General features: G+C 47.1%; 1 protein-coding gene across 6 annotated transcripts in view; it reads right to left on the bottom strand.

Annotated features, from left to right (window-relative positions):
- Positions 1-313: 313 nt before the first annotated feature.
- The window catches only part of ABCA13 (ATP binding cassette subfamily A member 13), a 395,893-nt gene continuing 376,501 nt past the window's right edge, over positions 314-19,705 (bottom strand). For all 6 annotated transcript variants that reach the window (XM_047839515.1, XM_047839521.1, XM_047839537.1 and 3 more), the window contains 3 exons: positions 4,565-4,670; positions 2,964-3,101; positions 314-1,891 (listed from right to left, as the gene is read on the bottom strand). In XM_047839515.1, the coding sequence (XP_047695471.1) occupies positions 1,796-1,891; positions 2,964-3,101; positions 4,565-4,670 (340 nt within the window). In that variant the 3' untranslated portion in view covers positions 314-1,795. The remainder of the gene's footprint in view (positions 1,892-2,963; positions 3,102-4,564; positions 4,671-19,705) is intronic.

Raw genomic sequence — 19,705 nt, 5'->3', positions numbered from 1 at the left:
ACCTTTTGTGTCCAGTCTTCTGGGGTATGGAGCTCGCACATACAAGTTTCTTTTCTCTTCCTGTTGACTGTTCGAAGGCCTACTGGGAAGCACCACCTCCAAGAAAACGGCAGCTCAAAGAATCCCCGAGAGCGGAACGTTGCAGACTCAATCAAATGTTAACCTTTTCAAGCTTTAAAAGATCTAGAGTGGATGCATTTCCCCCTTAGCTTTTTAAACTGGATCCCCTAACATGCAAAGAAATACACAACTTCGTTCCAAGAATCGGGCGACGCAAAAGCGCACCTCATTTATTCACTACAGTAGAACCATGTTCCCGGGTCTTGGGCTTTATTGATCAATTCAACAACACTCATAACAAAGGATTACATCCTACACTTTGACAATGAGACTGTGTTAGAACGGGGGGGGGGGGGGTGGCATCCTAAAACCCTAAATTGCAACTTCTTTAGGAAAGCGTGATTCATGTGAAACTGAAATCATTCGAACAAAAACTCTCTGTGATTTGCTGAATCCTGACAAGTTAAAAAGATCTCTAGTAGCGAATGGTATCAGGAAAAGACAGATTTTAGTGAAATCCTGCGTCTGGAAAGAAAAGGGACAGGAATCTCACAAGCTTTGGGCCCCAAGCTACTATTACTCAAAACTTTAATTGGATAAGGTCAAACTTTCAAATGAAATGAATACAGCTGTCCATGGAGATTTGAGAAAAAATGTTATTCAAAGAAGGTTGAGAAACATCTCAAAACTCAGAAACGCCTGGCAAGAAACCATTTTCAGGGACGGACACACTCACTTCACGCTTGTTGCCATCAGATGCAGAATGTCAACCCACCGTGGCCCTCTGGAGCCACTTCGCGGGACTTTGTATCTGAAGAGACTAGGGCAGTAACTCCGAGAATGGCTTAGTTGGTAGAAAATTTTCAAGTGTTTGGAAGGTAATGTTTATTTATTACGTATCGTACTAATTTTCCTGGCAAAATGAGAAGGTAACTAGACAGTGTGCGTCATTGATTTTAAAACCGAGAATGCCAGGAGGTATTAAGAAAATTAAGAAATTAAGAAAAACAGAATACATCCACATTATATTGCTTTCCATACCTCCCTATATTTAAAATCTGCACAACTCTGGTAAAACTGTTATAAATGGCAGAGAGTACCCAGTTCAATTTACTCAATTTTGCTAAAGGGCTCACTAAAAAGCTCCTGAATTCTGATTTCTTTAAAAAAAAAGCAGCTTTTGTATGGAAAAAAAATGGCAATTTTCACATGTCCTACCATAGAACATCTAGTATTACAAAAAAAAATGGTATTTAAATCCTTGAATTTTTATTTAGACACATGTCAGCGTATCTAGTAAAATGGGGCAAAAATGGAAAATAGCCTGAGCTACTATTTCCTAAACAAATCAGTCGGAAAAGTTACTAGCCTTGGCCGCCTCAGTTCCTTAAAGGTACAGTGAGATGTTCGGAACGGCTGATCTCTGGCAGAGCCTTTCCAGCTCCAAGATGTCTCAGTCGGGACTCGAGGGTCCCTCGTGCCCCTGTCACCAAGAAGCCGGCCCCTCCTTGGCTTGACAAACCATGCAGGGGGATGCCCTAAAAGTCTACAGAAACCAATCTTTGAGGTGCCTGGTTATCAGTTAGTTTCAAAAAGGAAATGAGAAAGTATGGATTTGACCAGCAGGAGCCAGACTCCCAGCACCTCCGGGGCGCTCAGGCTCCTGTGATCCTCCAGGATGACTTGTTAACCAAAGACAAGGTATTATTCCTCTTAGAAACGTCTCCTTTCATGCTTAGATAGGCAGGTGATCGGGCTGGTGACAGCCGGTGGATGGAGCCCGGGTACACGGCGAAGCTTTCTGTTGCTCAGTAACAAAATTAATAAATACCTGACGAAAGGATGAAAACCATCGTTAACGTGTAAGAACACTAGACCTTCTCTTCTCAACTATTAGACGAAGGGGCACCTTAAAGCACAGCCCCACTTGCCCCCCAAACCACAAGCCACTCATTCATACCACCCGCCTAGAAACCACCATAAGCAGGTAAGTCCTTTGAGGACAATTATTAGATCGCCTGGAAATTCTGGATGCCTCAAGCGCGGCTTGAGAAAGAAGCTGTGATTTAATTCTACATGCTGGCACTCAGTAAAGCGAGCACTTTGCTTCCCAAAGTCCACTAAGGATCACTTACAGCAGAGTCCCCTTAGACGTTCGGGGGGGGGGGGGCAAGCAAAATGAAGAAGGGAAGGTTAGCAGGGCACGATCTCCCCAGTGAACACCCACTCTGCTTGTCTACAAACCGGAGCCCTGCTAAATACGTACCTTTTTTTTTTTTAAGTTTATTTATTTATTTTGAGAGGAGAGACAGAGACAACACAAGTGGGGGAGGGGCAGAGAGAGAGGGAGAGAGAGGAACTCAGGCTGGCTCAGCACTGTCAGGGCAGAGCCCGATGTGGGGCTCCAACCCAGCAAGCCGTGAGATCATGACCTGAGCTGAAGTTGGATGCTCAACCGACTGAGCCCCCCCCCAGGGGCCCCCTAAATATGTACCTTAAGTGGACAGCTGACAAGAAACAAACCATCCTGTGTTGTAAAACCAGTGAGTAATTTAAAGAAAGAATGACCTCAAGAAGTAATCTGGCTACTTTTAAAATCAGCTGCAGGGGTAGGGGTGGGGGGTGCCTGGGTGGCTCAGCCGGTTAAGCATCTGACTTCAGCTCAGGTCACGATCTCGAGGTTTGTGAGTTCGAGCCCTGCGTCGGGCTCTGTGCTGACAGCTCAGACCCTGGAGCCTGTTTTGGATTCTGTGTCTCCCTCTCTCCGCCCCTGCCCCACTCATGCTCTGTCGTCTTTCTCTCTCAAAAATAAATAAATGTTAAAAAAAAATAATTAAAATCAGCTGGGAAGGTCTCAAGCAGGTACCAAAATGCAATCCGCCGATGCGTTCAAGATACAATACCTGTTCCAAAGTGGTTTGGTTGATGGAGTAACGTTGGATGCTCAGGAAGGTCTTATTGCCTTCCAGAACCCTGAACAGGTCGGCCAAGCACTCCCACTGCTTCGGCACGTGGTATTCCAGCAGGTTAAGACGCTGCCCCTAAAAGCCAAAAGCAAACCGTAAACCATATCACACGACTGGCCGCCGTCACACAAAGTCGATCACAGGATATTTAACTGCTAAGTAAATGACATTTTTTTTTAAACCACACACCCAAATACCAGCTGGGGTGTGGGTCCGTTCTGGGTCCCCAGTGCATGCGTACTGACGACTGATTCTGAGGCAGAGCAAGTGGGTGGTCCCCCTCAAGACCGAGTCGCCGATCTGCCCCTTATATGCCCCCCCAACATGCCATAAGGGGAGGAAGAGCGCTCCAGGGGTGAGGGGGTACGGAGCACTAGCTGAGAAGGAGGACGTAACTGTTGAGTAAGGAGATGCACGGAGGACCTGAACTTGGCTGGGACGTGAGGAGAGATCCCTGTGGCCCTCACCATTAGCTGGCGGAGCAGCTCTTGGTGGGAGAGCAAACCTTCCGACCCCTGTCGGCACACGTGCAGAGCAGGGTAACAGCACGTGTGTCCTCGGGCTGTTTGGGGCCATTCGTGAGCACGAACCACCGGCCTTGTACAGCATGCTTATTGATGGATTTCGCTCGGTGGCTCTTGTGGAAATAGACGGGTGACAGCTATTTTACAGACCAGAACCTATTAGAATTTATGACAAACGAGGACCACACAGCTATCCAAGGTATTCTACACACACGGCGCTTCTAAATTGCTACTGTGCGTAGGAATCACCGGGTCACGTCCTCAGATGCCGATCTGGATTTGGTTGGTTGGGGCTTGGGATCCTGCAGATCCCACCAGCTCCCAGGTGACAAAGACACTGCTGGTTCAGGGATCACTTGGCATCACATTAGCGGAGGATTACGATCCACGCACCGTGCACCCCTCGTGAAAATAGTGCTGAAACCACCAAGCCTCTAAACCCCGCAGCAAATGCCTGGAAGAAATTCCTTTCTGCAATCTTTCCTTCCTGGACGAAACATGACTGGGCCCATGGGTAACGGGCCTACGAAACCACAGTTCACTCTGGGAGACCCAACAAAGTGGCCGGACGGGCTCATCATCCTTCACAGTGATCAAGCAACATGCACTCACCCTTTGCTATTTTCAGTGGGGAAGGGAGGAGCCTATGTTTTGCAACGAGGCTAAGACAATAGGCGAGGACTCGTAATGGCATGGAATTAAAACAGGGAACAAGGTAAATGTGCTTATAAGATTCCTTTTTAAAAAAAAATTTTTTAATGTTTATTTATTTTTGAGAGAGAGAGAGATAGAGTGAGAGCAGGGGAGGGGCAGAGAGAGAGGGAGACACAGAACCCAAAATAGGCTCCAGGCTCTGAGCTGTCAGCACAGAGCCCAACATGGGGCTTGAACACATGAACAGTGAGATCATGACCTGAGCTGAAGTTGGATGCTCAAATGACTGAGCCACCCAGACGCCCCTTCTCAGATTTCTTGTGCTCAAAACAAAGAAGTCATATAGAATATCAGCACTACCTTAAACTGGATCCCTGGAAAATGGAGCTTCAAGCAGTCAGAAACCACACTGTGTGGACTGGTTTCCTTACAGAGCCAAATCTTGACTGTATAGCCATCACCAAACCTGAAAGTTAACGAAATTAAAATACGGTTACAGCTCTTTGGACGTAAGATGGGCAACTTCCAAGTTCATTTCTGCAGGGCTCCAGAAAAGAAAGTCAGTATGCCAAATCAATGGGAGATTTTGGATCTTCAAATATACAATAGTCAGAAGTTAATTATAACTCAGTGATGCCGTTTTCTGTACTCCACTGACACAGACACGGATTGATCTTGAAAAACAAAACCAGCAAGCCCTGGAATCAATGCTTATTCAGTAAAAGAGGGAAGCTGAACGCGGACTGAAAGCAGAGTGACGAGCTCGAGAAATCGGAGCCAGGACGAAGACCAGTCCTGATATACACTGCTGCCCCAGGTCCGCGGTGATTAAGTGGGGGGGGGGGGCGGGGGGGGGGGCGGAAGGAGACAGGGAGCACCCAAGCAGTCAGCAGGGCGATCGCTTCTTCATCCCATAAAACAACCCTCCCAAGCATCCCCTGACCCAGCAGGTGCGGTCACTGCAGGATGTTGCTGCCTGGGAGGTCCGGTTCCCAACGCCGAGGAGCTGTGGCCGGGCGACCACACGTGTGGTGACAGCCACACCGCAGAGCGATCTCTGAGGGTCACCTCCAGGAATTTATGGGGCTTCCAAAAATAGGTTTGTGATTCCACCACCCTATCCCAGGCGCCTCGCGTGGTGCTGGGCACATAACAGCATCTCAGTAAAGATCCATGAATACACCATGAGGACAGCAGATCTGTCGATTTTGTTCACAAACAGATCAATCCCAAGTACCCAGAACTAATAACGATGAGTTGAGTGAATGAACGAATGAATGAATGAATGAATGAATGAACCAAATGGCATGCCCAGACCTTTACAAGCACCTTCATTTACTTAAATGCAACACAAAATTTAAGTAAATTTGTCGTGAGGTTGACCCCAAGATGCTTACGGTCAAATCATTTTTCAGGTGCATCTGTCTGGTGCAGAAGGAGCCCCAAGATAATGTGACTCTGCTCAGGGACACGGAGCACCCGAGATCCTAATCCGGGTTCTGATTTCCTGCTCCTGCCCTGACTTTAAATTTCCCCCGAGATGTGAGCCTGGCCCCAACCTCCCCCACCATCCAGGGCTGATGGTCTGGAGTCCACCCACTCATGGCTGAGAGACCGTAGAGGACTCTGATGAAACAGAAATGAAAGCAGGCAAACACCACTGGCCCGTCTCCTGAGCTGCCCCGGAGCCTTCGTGAAGGCTCACGCTGGGTCAGTGCCGGAGCGTGAGTCCTGGCTGCTCCCATGCTCGGGAGCAGGGCTCACCTGCCGTGTGGCCCGCTCACCCGGCTCCTCCCACCCACCTTCATCACAGCCTCCCAAGTGGGGGTGTGTTTCCACATCTCACATGGGGAATCGTGTCCACGCGGGAAGTCATATCTTGGGGGCACGGCGGAGGACAGGTGTGCTTCTGGTCTGCTCGTCGTTCTGAGTCTGACGGTGTGTGTGCCATTGACGCCGAGCCCCGGTGGCCAGCCGGGTTAGAACACATCCCCTCCCTCCACGTCCCAGACGTGGGACCCGGGCATCACATCTTCACGTCGGGGAAGGGGTAACACCACCAGCTGCCTGTTAAGGGTGTCAGGGGACTGAATGATTTTCTCGGAAACCACCCGGGACGGCGTCTGGCACTAAGCGAGTTAAGTAAATACATACCCAGTGAAATTTAGTTTCTGCCAAGGACAGGACCCAAATGGAAGAACACTGGCTTTGGCGTCAAGGACCTCACGTGTATTCGGGAAACACAGATGAACCCATTAGAACACGGATCGGAAGCGTGCAGGACATAAAGCACAAAGGTGGGAGGGGACAGTGCACACAGATGACATCACTCCTCCAGGTACGTGGGGATCCACGCACCATCAGCCGAAACCGCATCTCTGCGGTCACGTTTTGCTAGCGCATTTGGAAAAACCCATGCTAAATTCTCACTATAAACATACACGTTGATATTCAAAAATCTTTCAGATGAGGTTTCCTTTGAACTAAGTCACTTCCAACTTTACTCCAGACGATCCGAATTACAACGCTCTTTACGGAAAAAAACAAAAAAATAAAAAATAAAAAAAACGCTTCACAAGAAAACGTTCCTGAAAGAGGCTGGTGAGCGTCTGAGGATCTCTCTGGGGTAGTCAACAAGACTTCGGGGCAGAAGATTATAGAATTCATTTATGATGCAAGAATCTAATTTATGTCAGCTTCACTTTCTCATTTCTGCCTAGAACTTACACGTTTATGCCAATGAGCCAAACTCAGAAGGGATTTGTTTGATTCGGGCGCTTTCTAGTCTAAAGGCTTTCAGAGCAGCACCCGTCCTTCGTTTACCTATCCCGTCATTGGTCTAACACGCCTGAACGACCCACCGGGTCCACATCAGGGAAACGTACTCCGTGTGCTCTTCCAACCTCCGTGTGCACGGAACAGGACAGGGGGCATTTCCTCTCTGTAAAATGTGGAATTGGGAGGCCCAAAGAGGTCTGGAGACTACACTGTCAGCTTTTTCTGGCAGAGATGGGACACTCTAGCCGTCCTACTCCAAAACTGTGTCTCTTTGTCATAGCTGCCCTTTTTGTTTCAACCAGTTAATTCTGGTTCAGAAAACACTCCAATCACTGCCCATGCCAATCAGGATGGTCGCAAGGAGGGTAGATCCAAGGTATTTGCACGAAGAGAGCCTCTGACTAATAAATCAGTAGCAGCACCTGGTGTGCAACCCCAGCAACCGTTCCGGGGGGGGGGCGTGGTCTTGGCAAAGAGCCCCCACAGGCTTCTGAGTTTACAGGCAAGATTGGGTTGTTGACACAGCTTCACAATAAAGAGCAGTTGGACCCGCGTCACATCTCTCTCCAGGAAGATCCCTCTCTACGGCCAGGGTGTCACTTTCCTAAACGACAGCCTGCAGACCCAGCTTTCAGAGCCTGGACCAAAGCTGCCACGGGGAACGGCCAGCAGAAGGGCCTGTGCCAGCCTCAAGGCCGAGGTCTCCCATTCAAAGCCAAACTCAGTCCACCGGATTCTCTGTGATGTGACGGGTGCCTTCCTCTGTGACCCACACCAGCTCACCCTTCCTCCGGGCACTGAACGCACGTATTCACTGCTCAGAGCGCGAGACCTGCTCGGGGCGTGGGGGCTTTGTGGGGAAGGCCTTGCTGAGCTGTCGGGGAACCGGGACGCCCTCCCCTTGTGCCCCCAGGTATGCGGAGCCTCCTTCTAACGCCTTGGCTGTCACGGGAGAGCTGCTGGAAGCCAGGAATCTTCTTCCCGGGAGCACAGGTCCTACTGATGAGATAATGATGCAGTCTGACGCAGTCACAACCACATTCCCTTCTTCACTGGATAGCAAAATGTTCCACGTGGTTCTAGAACTTTTTCCTTCTTCCAGGAATAACTGAGGGGCGTCACTGGAAAGCAGGACGCAAGAGCCACATCTGCAGGAGGGATGAACAGGCGGGATCATCTCCGGGCGACAGTGTTTCACCCGACAAGCAGGCAACGTAGCTTGTCATGTGTACGGGGCGGGGGGCGGGGGGGGGGGGTGAGGTCACATTGTAAGACCTGCTCACTCGTCTGGCCTCCTGCCCATCCCCCTTGTCTCTGAACCTCCTCCTTCACGTCACAGATGCCCCGGAATCAAGGTGGCTTTTGAAAGCTGACAACGTTATGGGTGATTTTCTACATCTCTCGGACTTAACAAACAGGCATCTCCTTCTTGTTTTCCTTTTCATTTCGGAAGAGAAAGTGGGAATACAAATGTGGCCATTAGCCACGCCGCTGAAATCCCGACACCACAATTTCCATTCTGAATAACAGGAGACAACTTCCACTTGAGGCAGAAGGATCCAAAAAGGTTCTTCATTGTTGAAATGGGTCACTGATGGGATTTTCTGATTCTGAACAGAACCACAAAAGTTCCTAACCAGGTAATAATCCTCCTGCATGAAAGCAGAGGTCTAGGCGTGGCTGGGTGGTTCAGTTTGTTGAGCACCTGACTCTTGGTTTCGGCTCAGGTCATGAAACCGGGGTCATGAGTTCCAGCCCTGCGTGGGGCTCCGTGCTGAGAGCACAGAGCCTGCTTGGGATTCTCTCTCTCCTTCTCTCCCTCTCTCCCTCCCCCTCCCCAACTCGTACTCTCTCTCTCTCTCTTTCAAAATAAGTAAGTAAACTTTAAAAAAGAAAAGCAAAGGTCTGTAAGACAACTACAAAAATTATTTCAGGGAGCAGGCTGGGTCACTTTCCAAACAGCATTTTCTTTCTGTGTTTCCCAAAGCCACCGTAGCAATCAGAAAACACACAGAAGACAAAGAAGGAGGTCAGGCGGTCTTATCATTCATAGGACTCTGGGCACAGCCCCCCGTAAATTTCCAGAAGATAGCACAGACACTAAAAGGAAAACCCTATGAAGTGGCACGTGTTCCTAAAGAAAAAAAAAATCCAACGCTTGATTACCTAAGAGAATGGCATTTCTGCGGGTCGGGTGCTCATCCATCCAGGGTGGCGTAAGAGCCAGAAGGGAAAGGGAAACGTAGCTGGCGCTGATGTTCTGCCACATCAGACATCATAATGTGGCCGACGCTGGGGATGTCGCTGCTGCGGGGGGCCACCAGGCTGGTCTCACGCCACGGGCGCCCGACAGGCAGTGGGAGCAAAGGCGGCCACGCTCGTCCTGGGTCTTCTCCATGAGGTCACCGACGTCATCGAGCCAACACCCCGTGGAGGCAGACGGGGCGGCTGACTCCCCGGCTTGATGAGCGTCGCCGGAGAGAAGCTCCGAGGACTTGGCGGGGGAGACGCGGACGAGGAAGACGACACCGCCACTCACACGACGACGAGCCTTCACAGCCAGACGCCGCCCGGCCACCCCCCTGCAAACACCCCGGCTTCGTGGAGCATCTCAGCGGAGGGGAGGGTTCTTGCCGGCACAGAAGCAAACTCTTCTCTCCCCGTGGAGGTGATCTGGGGGTGATGGCCCTTTCGGAAGGTGCGATGAAAGCTCTTCTGCGTTCAGGTTCTACCGACTCTAGTCGGACCCCATGCAGCAGAGACTTTAAAGCAATTAATAGGAGGGGCGCCTGGGGGGCTCAGTCGGTGAAGTGTCTGACTCTTGATTTCGGCCCGGACCATGATCTTACAGTTCGTGAGTTCGAGCCCCACGCTGGATTCGGCGTTGACAGTGCAGAGCCTGCTTGGGATTCTGTCTCCCTCCCTGTCTCTCCCCTGCTCATTCCCTCTCTCCCACTCTCCCTCCCCCCAACTCTCAAGATAAATAAATACACCTTAAAAAAACAACAAAAAGATAATAATAGAGTAATAAGAAAAATGAATGGTTCTCTTAGCAGACGGGAATTGCTTTTAGGTGCAGCACCACCCCCCTTGTCGAGAAGACACTTCGATAAGGCAGTTCGGTGCAAAAGTCTCTGGGCCTGAATGTGGCTGAGACGTTCCTGCTGGACCCCAGGTGGGCACGTGTGGGCAGCCCGGGGAGGCAAGAGAACAAGGAAAAGGGAATTCGGGCTGGGCCAGGTGGATGGAAAGCTCTGAGGCCACCTCGCTCCCACGTCCACACTCAACAGGGAAGCGCCTGAGGTCACAGGTGCTTGAGAAAAATGTGCTGGGGGCTGTGAACAACGAGAGAGGCCACAGCTGGATTGACCCGGCTCCCAGCCCAGGCAGCTGGAGCTCAGGGGGGACCCCAAGTACCCCCTTGGTACCAGGGGGGACCCGTCAGGTACACAGTTGACCTGATGCACCAGGAATTCACAGAACCCTCGCGGGCATCAAATCAGACAGGTCTTCCTACGAGTCCCGTGGGCAGGGAAGGCCCCAGTGACAGAGGGGTTGTCAAGATGAATCATCGAAACGGGGACCATTTTCCTAGTCTGACGCCGGATCCCTCGAACCACAGATTACAAACCAGATGATCGGTAACGAAGCACATATTAGCAGGGACCAGCTTTCTACAATACGTTGCCGGGTGTGTATACAGAAAGCGACTCCCCAGTTTCTCCATAAACGACTTGCTGGACTGATTTCCCAGAGACGGTCTCATCAAAGGGCTGGTACATGCCCTTCCCGAATGTCACCTAGTCATTCAGATGTGCTTTTACAACTAGACACACGTACAATAGTGGGAGGGGAACAGGTGCTCGTAAAGCCTCAGAAACAATGAGCCTGAGCGCCCCGTTTCTTAACATATTGTACTTATTTGGGGGGAGAGCCCAAGTGGGGGAGGGGCAGAGAGCGAGGGAGACACAGAATCCGAAGCGGGCTCCAAGCTCCGAGCCGTCGGCACAGAGTCCGACGTGGGGCTCGAACTCACGAGCGGCGAGATCACGACCCGAGCCGAAGTCGGACGCTCCACTGACGGAGCCACCCAGGTGACCCTCAGCGCCCCATTTTAAGGTCACAGTCATGTTGGGGGGTAGGTATGAAACCAGCATCGAGTGGGCGTAAACGGACGTTTTTGAAAAAGGGTGGCCAGACTTCTGGCATGATGCTGTAAGTGCTCCACGGACCCATTTCCCAGCAAAAATGCTGAGAATTATCAACAGCAACTACTTACAAGGTCTGGAAATGGTCTTTAGGGCAGACGGAAGTGAAAGAACACGAACTCAGAAAGTCCAGGGAGGGGCACCTGGGTGGCTGAGTCAGTTAGGTGCCTCACTCTTGCTTTTGGCTCAGGTCATGATCTCCCAGTTCATGAGTTCGAGCCCCATATCGGGCTCTGTGCTGACAAGGCAGAGCCTGCTTGGGATTCTCTCTCTCTCTCTCTCTCTCTCCCCCCCCACTCATGCTCTGTCTCTCTCTTTCTCCACCCCCACCCCCACTCATGCTCTGTCTCTCTCTCTCTCTCTCTCAAAATAAATAAACATTAAAAAAAATTGTTTAAGTCTAGGGAAACTAAGAAGAGTGACACCCTGTGGCATCTGACCTGAGCCCCATTCTCTGCGAGCTGCTCCCAGCCCAGCAGGACAGAACTCACACTCCAGACAATGCTATCAGAGCACACGAGCCTCCTCCTGGCTCCCAGCCGGGGCCCCACCTCCCTGGCAGGACCAGAGTGCCACCGTGCCCCATCCCGCCCCCACCCTGGTACCTACTGCGGAGGCTGAGTTCTGGAAAATTCGACAAGACGTGGGGGCTTCCCTCTTCCACCCAGCCCTCACTCATGGCATGAGGATCTCCACTGGGTGGATGGAGAGAAAGGAAAGCTCGCCCCTTGCTCTGACTCATGCCCCGGGTGGCCCCACACCGGCAGGCGCACGCCGAAGAGGACCCAAGGCCAACGCCCACCCTGCGGCATGGGGCACTCAGCTCCTGAACGAGGTGTCGCTCCGACAGATGCCTACCGCTGTCCTCATACCCCGTTCCACAGCCACGGCTCAGAGACTCTGCCTTGGAAGAGAAGCAGGCCATGAGGCAGGTGATTCCCAGTCTCTCCCCAAAGGGTCCGACCCTATTTGCAGCAGAGCGTGGAGAAGTTCAAGCCCAAGGCCCTCATGAGAGTCAGCAGAGGTTGCTGTAAGAGGCGAGGGGGACGTGGGGGTGTGCGCTGCACACACAGGCCAACTGGCTGGTGTGCGGGATGGAACCGAGGAAAGAGCACACTGGAAGGAGCCTCCTGCGGTCAGAGCAAAGCTCAAACACTGGCCGTGGGAAGCGTCCGTTCAAAGAAGCCCAAATTCGACTGGATTACGCTGTGGAGCATTTTACGTCCCAGGACACTGTTGACATCAGTAGCAATCAGTGATGCTAACAGTTGGGCGTGGTCAAGGAGTGAGGCACAAGGCTCTGGGCAAAGCACCATCACCCTCTAGGGTGACTGTGGGCACACCCTGGGCTGCCCCCTGAGAAGCCTCATCAGACGACTCACACGGTGATGGGGGCAGAAATGGGCTTCGCTAAAACTAACCAAATAATCACTAAACACAGAAACAAGCAGAAAACCGTAAGAAGCCCAAGGCGGAAGCCAATGCCCAGAATTGCTGCAACGTATCATCAAAATGCCCGGTTTCCAATAAAAAATTATGACACATAGACAGAAACAGGAAAGTATGACCCATACGCCAAAAAAATAAATAAAACCAAACCAAACCAAAACAAAACGTTAAGCAACAGAAAGTGTTTCTGAAAGCAGCCAGATGGTGGATTCACAAAGACTTCCAAGTGGTGATTGTAGATACGCCGAAAGAACATAAAGAAACTGTGATTAAAGAAGCAGAGGAAGGTAGGAGAGCATCGCATCGAATACAGCAAATACAGACGGTCAGGGAAGAGACAGACACTCACGGAGACGCATGTGGGAACGCCAGGGCTGAATAATACGGATGAAATAAAAATGCACTCCAGAGGCTCCGGAGTCTGACTCTGCAAAAGGAAGGATTCGTAAGCTGGAAGGTAGATTGATAGAAGTTATGTAATCAAAACACAGACAGAAATGAATGAAGGAGAATGAGCACAGCCTCAGGTGAGTGTGGGACCCCGTGAACGAGATGAACAGGGGACTCCTCACCAGAAGTAACGGAGAACAGAACCCACTGAAATGTTACCATTTAATTACATTTAAACACTTAAAGTGCTCAAAAAAACCCCAAAAACCCATAAAAACTGCCAGCCAAGAATCCTATGTCCACAAATGTTATCTTTCAAAATGAAGGCAAAATGAAAACATTTCCAGATAAAAACTGGGAGAATTTAACTGGATTCTCAATCCAAGAAATACTGAACTAAGAACTTACTTTAGCCTCAAAGTGGGTTCCAGACAGTCATTTAAATCCATGTGAAAAGGTGACTATATAATTACAACAGACAAGAAAAACACATATCCTCTCTCCTTTCTTCCCTTAACTGATTTTAAAAGCAATTATATAAACAATATGTAGTTGTGTTATTGGGCCTATCACATAAAAATGCAGTCAACATGCCAGCAACAGCCCAAAGGAAGCGAGAGGAAGCAAAGCTGTGTCCACCTATGAAAGGCACTTCAGGTGACAACTTCGATCCACAGGAAAAGGGTAAGGGAACAAGGAATGTTATGTAAGGAAGGGAATATAACAAAAACTATAAATATATACTTGCTCTCCTTTGTGACAGCTTCTTTAGAAGACTGAAATATGTAAAAAATGATATGCAGTGATAATTACAGCCACCTGTTTTTGGTGGTAACACTGATAAATGTTATGTGCATAACCATGATAACACAGAGGCAGGAATGCGATATGGGACATTTCTGTGTTTCACTGGAGCTAAGTTAGCTTCAACCTGAAGCTAATTCTGGTGAGTTAGTATGTATATGGTAAGCCCCAGAGCATCCGCGAAGGCTATAACAAAAATATATAGGTATAGTGGAAAAATCACCAAGAAATTAATATGCTGTGTTAGAAGATGTTAGAAAACAGGGGCACCTTGGTGGCTCAGTCAGTTGAGCATCCAACATTGGCTAGGGTCACGATCATGTTCTGTGAGTTTGAGCCCTGCGTTGGGCTCTCTGTTGTCAGCACAGACCCTCTGTCCCCCTCGCTCCCTGCCCCTCCCCCACTTGCATTCTGTCTCTCGAAAATAAACATTTAAAATAATAATAATAATGATAATGTTGGGTAGAACAGCCTGGAAAAAGATGAACAAGGAAATAGCAAACTTTAACAACCCACTATAAACCAACAATACCTGAAAGCCATCTATAGCGCTCCCTACCAAACAGAACAATATATATTATTCTCAAGTACACATAGAACCTTCTCCAGGACAGACCATATAGAAGGCCATAAAGCAAACTTCACTAAACTTAAAAGGACAGGGGTGCCTGGGTGGCTCCAGTCAGTTGAGCGTCCAACTTTGGCTCAGGTCATGATCTCACAGTTAACGAGTACAAGCCTCGCATTGGGCTCTGTACTGATGGCTCAGGGCCTGGAGCCTGCTTTGGATTCTGTATCTCCCTCTCTCTCTGTCCCTCCCCCACTCATGCTCTGTCTCTCTCTGTCTCAAAAATAAACATTAAAAAAAAAACTTAAAAGGACAGAAATAATGACACGTACATTCTCTGATAATGAGGATATGAAATTAGAAATACATTACAGAAAGGCTTTGGAAAATTAACAAAAAAATTAAACAAAATCCCCTAAATAATCAATAAGCCAAAGAATAAATCACAGGAAAAATTAGAAAATGCGTTGCGATAAAAGGAAATGAAAGCTCAAAGTACCAAATGTGTGGGGTGCAGTTAAAGCAACACTTAGAGAAAAATGTACAGTTTCAAATAACTATATTAAAAAATTAAGAAAGATCAGAAAACAATAACCTAATCTACTATCTAAGACACCAGAAGGGCAAACTAAACTTAAGAAGAAGGAAGGAAATAATTAAGATCAGAGTGGAATTTAATGAGCTAGAGAAAAGGAAAGGAACAGAGAAAAATCAATGCAACAAAAAAGCTAGTCCTTTGAAATAATCAGCAAAACTGACAAACCTTTAGTTAAATTAATCAATTAAAAAAGACTCCTAATTTCTAGAATCAGAAAGGAAAGATGAGGCATTACTACCAACCTTAAAAAACAGAAAGGATTATAGAATAATACTATGAACGATTGTATTCCAATATATTATATACATCAGGTGAAATGGACACATTCCTAGAAAGACAAAACCTACCAAAACTGACTCAGGAATACAAAAACTATATAAATAGACCTATAGTAAGTAAAGAGATCAAATTCAGATGCATCATTTAAAAATTACTGGTAAAGAAAATGCCAGACCCAGATGGCTTCACTAGTGAATTCTAACAAAGATTGAAAGAAAAACTAATACCGAATATTTAAAAATCCTTTAAAAACTAGAAAGGAAGGAACACTTGTGAGCAACAACAACAACAACAAAAGCTATAGACAACTGTCTACGATGAACATGGACACAAAAATGCTCCACAAAACACTAACGAATTAAATATGGCAACATAGAGAAAGAAGAACCACGAGCAAGTGAGATCTATCCCGGGGCTGCAAGATTGGCTTCACATCTGAAAATCAGCTAATGTGACACATAACATGATTATCTGAATTGTTACAGAGAAAGCATTTGACAAAATCCAACATTTTTTTATGATACAAACATTCAACAAATACCAATAGGAATTGAAGAAAAGTTTCTCAACTGATAAAGGGTGCTAAGGAAAACCCACAACAAGCATGATACTTAATGATGAAAACCTGGGGCATTCCTCCTAGGTGAATGTGTACAGTCTCACATCTATTCAACATTGTACTAGACCAAGAAAAGGAAATACAAAGCATCCATATTGGAAATGAAGAGTAAAACTGTATTTATAAATGGCATGATGTGTATATAGAAGTATCTAAGGAATTCACTGAATACTATTAGAAATAATAAGTTCAGCATGATTCCAAGACACAAGTTCAACGCACAAAAAATAAATCGTATTTCTACACACTTGCAATGAACAATCCAAAACATGAAATTAAGAAAACAACTACATTTACAGTAACATCAAAATAGTTACTTAGGATTATATTTAACAAAATAAGTGTAAAACCTAGGATTTGTGACTAGAAAACATTGTTAAAAGATAATTAAAGAAAATTTAAGTAAATAAACATATCAGGTTCACGGACAGGAAGACTTGACCTTGTTAACGTGGCCATACTCCTCAAAATGATCTACAGATTCAGCACAATCCTTCTTAGAATCCCTGCTGACTTCTTTGTAGAAATGACAAGCTGATTCCAACATTCATAGGGACCTGGACCATGCAATGGACCTAGACCAGCCAAATACTCTTGAAAAGGAGGAACAAAATTGGAGGGCTAACATTTCCCGATTTCAAAACTTACTACGAAGCAACAGTAATCAACACAGTGTGGTATCAGGATCAACATATACATCAATGAAATAGAATTGAGAGTCCAGAAATAAACCTGTAGGTCTGTGGTCAATTGATTTTTTGACAATGCTGCCCAAACCATTCAATGGAAAGAGTAATCTTTCCACAAACGGTGCTGGCAGAACTGGATAGTGCACCCAAAAGAAAGAATATGGAATTCTACCTCCCACACAGTTATAAAAAATTTAACTCAAAATTGTGAATAAAATAAAAGGACATGCATGTTTATAGCAGCATTATCTCCAACAGCCAAATTATGGAGGCAGTGCAAGTGTCCAACGACTGACGAATGGATAAAGATGGGGTATGTATGTATATGTACATAATGGAGTATTACTCAGCCATAAAAAAGAATGAAATGTTGCCATCTGCAACAACACGGATAGATCTAAGGAGCATTATGCTATGCAAAATAGACCAGGCAAAGAAAATATCATATGATGTCACTCGTGTGTGGAATTATAAAAACAAAACAGAATACATGAACAAAATGCCAAAAGAATCGAGAGACAACCCAAAAACCAGACTCTTAGCTATAGTTAACAAAGTAAACGTTACCAGAGGGGCAGGTGAGTTGAGGGGTGGGGGAAATACATGACGGGGGTTAAGAGCACAATTCTCTTGATGGACACTAAGGTATGGAACCGCTGACTCAACACCTGGAAATAATATAGCACTGTATGTTAACTACACTGGCACTTTTTAAAAATGGATCAAATACCTAAATGGAAATGTTCAAAACTCTTAGAATCACACAAGGTGTAAATTTTCACAGTCTCTGGTTTCACGGCAGATACTTAGGACACCAAAAGCATGAAAAACAAAAGAAAAGGTAAATTGGGCTTTATTCAAATTAAAAACATCTGTGCCTCAAAGGATGTAATCAAGAAAGGACACGGCAAACCGTATATCGGAAAATATAATATTCGCACATCCAACACCTGATAAGGGATTTGTATGTAGGATACAGAACTCCCCCGAGTCGATAATAAAAAGACAAGCCATATTTTGAAATGGGCAAAGGATGTGAATAGACATTTCTTCACAGAAGATACACGAATGTCCCATCAGCACATGGAAATAGGTTCGAAATCAGGAGTCATCAGGGAAGCAGAGATCAAAATCACCACGAGATTCTACTTACTTCACACTCATTGGGACGGGAAATAAAAAGTAACGGTGAAGCCGTTGGGGAAACTGGAACCCTCGTTCACTGACAAGAATGTAAAATGGTGCAGCCAGTTTGTAAAATAGCGTGATGGTTCCTTAAATGGCGAGGCACAGAGTCAATATATGACCCAGCAGCTTTGCTCCAAGGTACGTATCCCCCCAAATAAAAAGATGTGTCCCACAAAAACTCTGTTTACAGCAACATTATGCCTAACAGACCAAAGGCGGCGCCAACCCATCACCGATGGATGCAACTGATGGCACAGCCCATCAACAATGGACAAAGCACACACATCATTTGTCCACACGAGGGCACGGAGGAGCCCTGATAACACGGAAGAATCATAAAATCGCCCGGCAAGTGAACGCTGCCAGTCACGAAAGACCACACGCTATACAATTCCATTTATGCATCAATACTGGGCAAATTTACAGAGACAGAACACAGTCTGGCGGGGGCTTAGGGGTGGTTGCACAGACGGGGGACAGGTAAAGGCACAGGGCTTTTCCCTGAGATGATGAAAATGTTCCGAAACGAACCGTGGAGATGGTGGCACGTATCTGTGCACACACCTTAAATGGGTGGGTTGTAGCACAGGTGAAGGAAACCCTAATGAAGCTGTCAAGAGCCAAGAGGCGGGCCACCGTCTAAAACATCAGTCACAAAATTCCCGGAGGTGGTGGTAGGTTAGATATCCTCTCCCCTCCCCACGTGCACACCTGGCCACGTAACTCGCCACGGTCCTCCTCGCGGGGGTAGTGGGTACGACTACCTTCCTCCCTTTTTCTTTACCAAGTGACTTGGTGTGGCTAAAGGGACGGTGGCAGGTGTGACAAGACCTGACGTATGAATCACACTTGTATGGTTTGGCCTTTCCGTTCTTGCGCCCCCACCCCTCAGGCGGGGATCCCAGAAGGAGGGTGACACACAGCGGAGCAGCGTCCCCCCAGCCCAGGCCACCTGGAAGCCCACCTCCAGACAGACGCCTGCAGACACGGGAGGATGACGGAGAACCTGAGAAGCCACCGTGGTTTGTGAAGTTTGTTTTGCTCCATTTGTAAAAATGTCTTACTGATGCACAGGGCTCATCGCACTTGTAAAACACCTCTATGCTGTGAAACCAAGAGTGTTGAGGATTCAAGAATTTTCTTTGAATACACACACACACACACACACCCCACTACACAGACACATACAACATACACACCACTAGGCAGAGGCACACACACACACGTAATACCACACACTCATGCCATACACACACACACACACAACCACACAAATACAAACACCCACATGCATACATACATACACACTACACAAACACGCATATCTATAAACACACATACAGGTGCCCATAGCACACACACAAATTTTAGGCTAACTGAACTCAGTAAATAAACCCTCTCTCAAATCCCGATCTGGAATCATTTAAACCTGAAATACAGTTCTTTTTTAAAACTTAAACAAAAACAAAACCAAAGAAAAATACCAAAAAAATCCCAGCTCACCTTTCCTCGCCCCCAGCCTCTGGCAGCCACCAGTGTATTTTCTGTATCCACAACCTGTCCTCCTTCTCCCTCCCTTCTTTTTTTTTCTTTTTCTTTTTCTCTTTTCTTTTCTTTTCTTTTCTTTTTTTTTCTTTTTTCTTTCCTTTTTCCTTTTCTTTTCTCATTTCTTTCTCCTTTCCTTTCCCTTTCTTTCTTTCTTCCTCTTATTTCTTTTGTTTTCTTTCTCTCTTTCATTCAAGATTCCGTGTATTAGTGAGATCATACAGTTTTTATCTTTCTCTTATTTACTTTACTTATGGTCCACCCATGTTGTCACAAATGATAAGATTTCACTCTTTTTCATGGCTGAGTACTATTCCAGTGTGTGTGTGTGTGTGTGTGTGTGTGTGTGTGAGAGAGAGAGAGAGAGAGAGAGAGAGAGAGAACCA

Source organism: Prionailurus viverrinus, chromosome A2, assembly GCF_022837055.1.
Source record: "Prionailurus viverrinus isolate Anna chromosome A2, UM_Priviv_1.0, whole genome shotgun sequence".
NCBI lineage: Eukaryota > Metazoa > Chordata > Mammalia > Carnivora > Felidae > Prionailurus > Prionailurus viverrinus.
The sequence above is the reverse complement of the archived record's forward strand: the minus strand, read 5'-3'. Positions and strand labels throughout refer to the sequence as shown.